We start from the raw sequence: 3,340 nt of genomic DNA on the forward strand, positions 1-3,340 counted from the left end.
CCATTAATATTATTTTTTTTCCACATCTGGCTTTTTTTCCCCCCCGGGGAGCTTGTTGTGTGTCAAGGAAGCCGGCGCACTCCCAGGAGTTGGGATTATTTGCACAACGTCTGTATATTGAGTTCTTGATCCTGTTTTATTTTTATTTTTGAAGCACAGAGGGGTTGTTGGGTTTTTGTTTGGGTTTTTTTTTTTTTGCCCCTTCACACCACACTTTTCTTGGGTTTTTTCCCCCACCACTGTCAGCACCACCTCACCCTCCCACTGTCCCACCATGGCCCGGATGAACCGCCCTGCGCCCGTGGAGGTCTGCTACAAAAATATGAGGTTCCTCATCACCCACAACCCCACCAATGCCACGCTCAGCACCTTCTTGGAGGTAAGGAGGGAAGGCTGGAAGTGGGGAACCAGGGTCCAGTTGCATCTTTTGGGGCTAAAAGCTGATGTAGATGAGAGGGCAGCACAGCCCCTTTGGTACCACAGCCCCTCGTGGCATCCTGGGGCAGTGGGTCTAATCATTGCCAGCTTTTTGGGATGGAATGTTTTTCAGGACCCCAACTATGATGTTTGGGCACAGTAGAGATGGAGCAGAGTGTCCCCATTCCCGTTGCATCCCCTGCCAGCTCCACTAGCACATCATGTCACGAGACTCTGGAGCGATGCACATGGGTGCACACAACCTGCCCTGCACCTCCCAGCACCTCAATAATGACTTTTCATCCCAAATATCCCAGCATATTTCCAATGCTCAGAGCGTGTTGGGTAGTGCTGGAGAGTTTGATGTTGCAAGAGCCAGCATAGGCAGCACCTGTGTGAGTGCTACTGCCTCAGGGTGACAGGAAGGTGCCTGTGATTTGGGGACAGCCCCCCCATACCCTGCACGCTGCACACAAGGCAATGGGGTTACCTGTGGTTACACCAGTGGGAAGGGAGAAAAATGCCCCTTTCCTCCAGCCTCTTAGACTTTTGGCCAGGCTGCTGAGCATGTGGGGGGCTCACCACGGTCTGGTGAGTGCACATGGGGAACAAAGGAGGTGGATCATTGGCGAGGATGATCTCATGGTGCCCGGCGAGGCCGGTGCACCGGGCACGTAATCCGGGGGCAATCCTTGCACTGGGCAATGAGCCATGCTGGAAACATCCCGAGTCCCACTCCTGAGCCTGCAGCGTGTTGGAGTGATGATGGGATACAGCAGCGAGGTGGAGAAGGAGCCCCTGAGCCATCTGTGAGATGCTGAGCTCAGTTGGTTGGGCATGCTACGACTCCCCCTCAGCTGCTTCCGTGCATTTCTGTATCAGGAGTGTGACCTCACCAGGCACAAATAATTTCTCCTTCAGAGGACTTGCACCCATTTCAGGGATGTTTCTTTGACTGGGGTGTAAAATCCCTGCTGTTGTGGCTGTCAGGGCTTAAAAATAAATGGCCCCATTGGTACTCGTGACTCTGAGGAGTCATGAAGATGCTGGTCAAAAATCCTGCAAGGCCACGTGGCTTTGGTGGGATTTCATATTTCCTTGTACCTGCCAGGCTGGATGGACCATGGGTCAGGGTTTCAGAGATGGGGCACAGCACTGTTTTAGGGTCCATACTGCACCACATGGTCATAGCAGGGCTTGGATGTGTTGGGGTTAACGGGTGCATCTGTCAGGGTCTCTTCAGACCCCTCCTTCTCCTTCCCTCCCCAGGACCTGAAGAAATACGGTGCCACCACGGTCGTGCGAGTGTGTGAAGTGACCTATGACAAGACCCCCCTGGAGAAGGACGGCATCACTGTCATGGTAGGTGGGCAGCAGGATGGGCATCAGGGGGGACGGGGGGCTGCCCCAACACCACCCTTAAATATCTCATCCCTTGGGGCTGTGAAACACCCTGGTAGCCCAACACAGCATCACACTTGCCGAGGAGCAAAATTGGAAGCCCAGCTGAGCTGAGCTGAGGCTGGTGCTTTAAAAAGAAGTGCTGCCCACGCAGCCGAAACTGTGACTCACCCAGCTGAGTCGGCAGCTGCCTTCCCTGCCTGTTGCTCAGGCTTTGAAACATCCAGGGATGAGAGCGCCTGATCCCACGTGGAAGATGCGCGTGGTTCCCATTACCCTCGGCTGTTATCTTATCCTGGGGGGTGGTGTGAGGGTTTTCTGCTCTTCCAGCAGCCAGCTGGTGCAGCTGGGGGGGATGAAAGGGAGGAGGCAGCAAGCTGGGAAAGGCAGAGCAGGCAGCTGCCTGGGCTGTATCTTGGCTGATAAGTAATTGGAGATGATGTCAGGCGTGATAGCCCTGCCAGGGAGTTCAGCTCCAGCTGGGAAGTGAGGCTCTGCTTATTATTTAGGGAAGGGTTTAGAAGTGCCTCATGTCTCCTGGGGTGGTCCTCTGTGTGTAGGACCTCTTTATATAGCTCTGTCTGCATAATGTGTATCCTAGAGAGAGAGAAGGCTGTATCTTAGATCCTCAGGGATATAGGTAGATAATCCTGTGGCTCTCTAGATACAGATCCTCCAGATGCAGATGTCTCTAGATAAAGATGCAATCTGTGTCTCTACAGGATATATCTTGGAAAGATAGCTCTATCCTACATATAGAATCTGTGTGTTGGAGATCACATCTGCTCACTTACACACCAAATTCTGCCTTCTACCCCATTTCTAACTGGAGCCTCCAGTCTGAGTTTCTATATCTAGGATATATGTATCTCTTTACATCTCTTACATCTCTCTTATGTGGAGAGATACATATCTAGGAGATGTTTTATATAGAGAGTTAGAGAAACTATATAAGACACTATAGAAACTAAATAGCTTCTATATCAAAGTTTCTATAACCTATATATAAGGTAAATCATAGATATATCTATAAGCTAGTTTTCTATACATACATGTATCTATGCCGATACAGAAATATCTTTATATAATTGTATCAAATACATCTCTATATATATTTGAGATGTGTATATATATATATATATACACACACATATATCATGGTATATCTTTATATTTGTGTCGCGGGTTCAGTTTGTAACCGGGCGGAAACACCAATTTAGTGTAGTGGTTTGGTCCAAAATACTCATTTCTGTTTATCTGCTGTGAGATAAGAATTAGGAGAAATCCAGAGCAGGCACCAAACTTGAAAGAATATAAAGAAGTTTATTAACAAACCTAAAAGAGGGAAGAAAAAAAAAAATATACCACCTTCAGAACTCTCCTCCTCCCCCCACCTTCCTCCCTTCTCCCACTGACAATGTGAAAAAACAACCCTTAAGATGTTCAGTCTGTTTACCACTTCCCTAATAACCTTGTTCAGTCCATTTAGAAAGAGAAGTCTCTTCTTGCTCGTGCTATGAAA

General features: G+C 48.9%; 1 protein-coding gene across 1 annotated transcript in view; it reads left to right on the plus strand.

Moving 5' to 3' along the window:
• The first annotated feature begins 6 nt into the window (after positions 1-6).
• The window catches only part of PTP4A3 (protein tyrosine phosphatase type IVA, member 3), a 12,086-nt gene continuing 8,752 nt past the window's right edge, over positions 7-3,340 (plus strand). The window contains exons 1-2 of the mRNA XM_008643064.2: positions 7-379; positions 1,687-1,779. Coding sequence (XP_008641286.1) covers positions 275-379; positions 1,687-1,779 — 198 coding nt within the window. The 5' untranslated portion in view covers positions 7-274. The remainder of the gene's footprint in view (positions 380-1,686; positions 1,780-3,340) is intronic.

This window comes from Corvus brachyrhynchos, unplaced genomic scaffold, assembly GCF_000691975.1.
Source record: "Corvus brachyrhynchos isolate BGI_N302 unplaced genomic scaffold, ASM69197v1 scaffold89, whole genome shotgun sequence".
NCBI lineage: Eukaryota > Metazoa > Chordata > Aves > Passeriformes > Corvidae > Corvus > Corvus brachyrhynchos.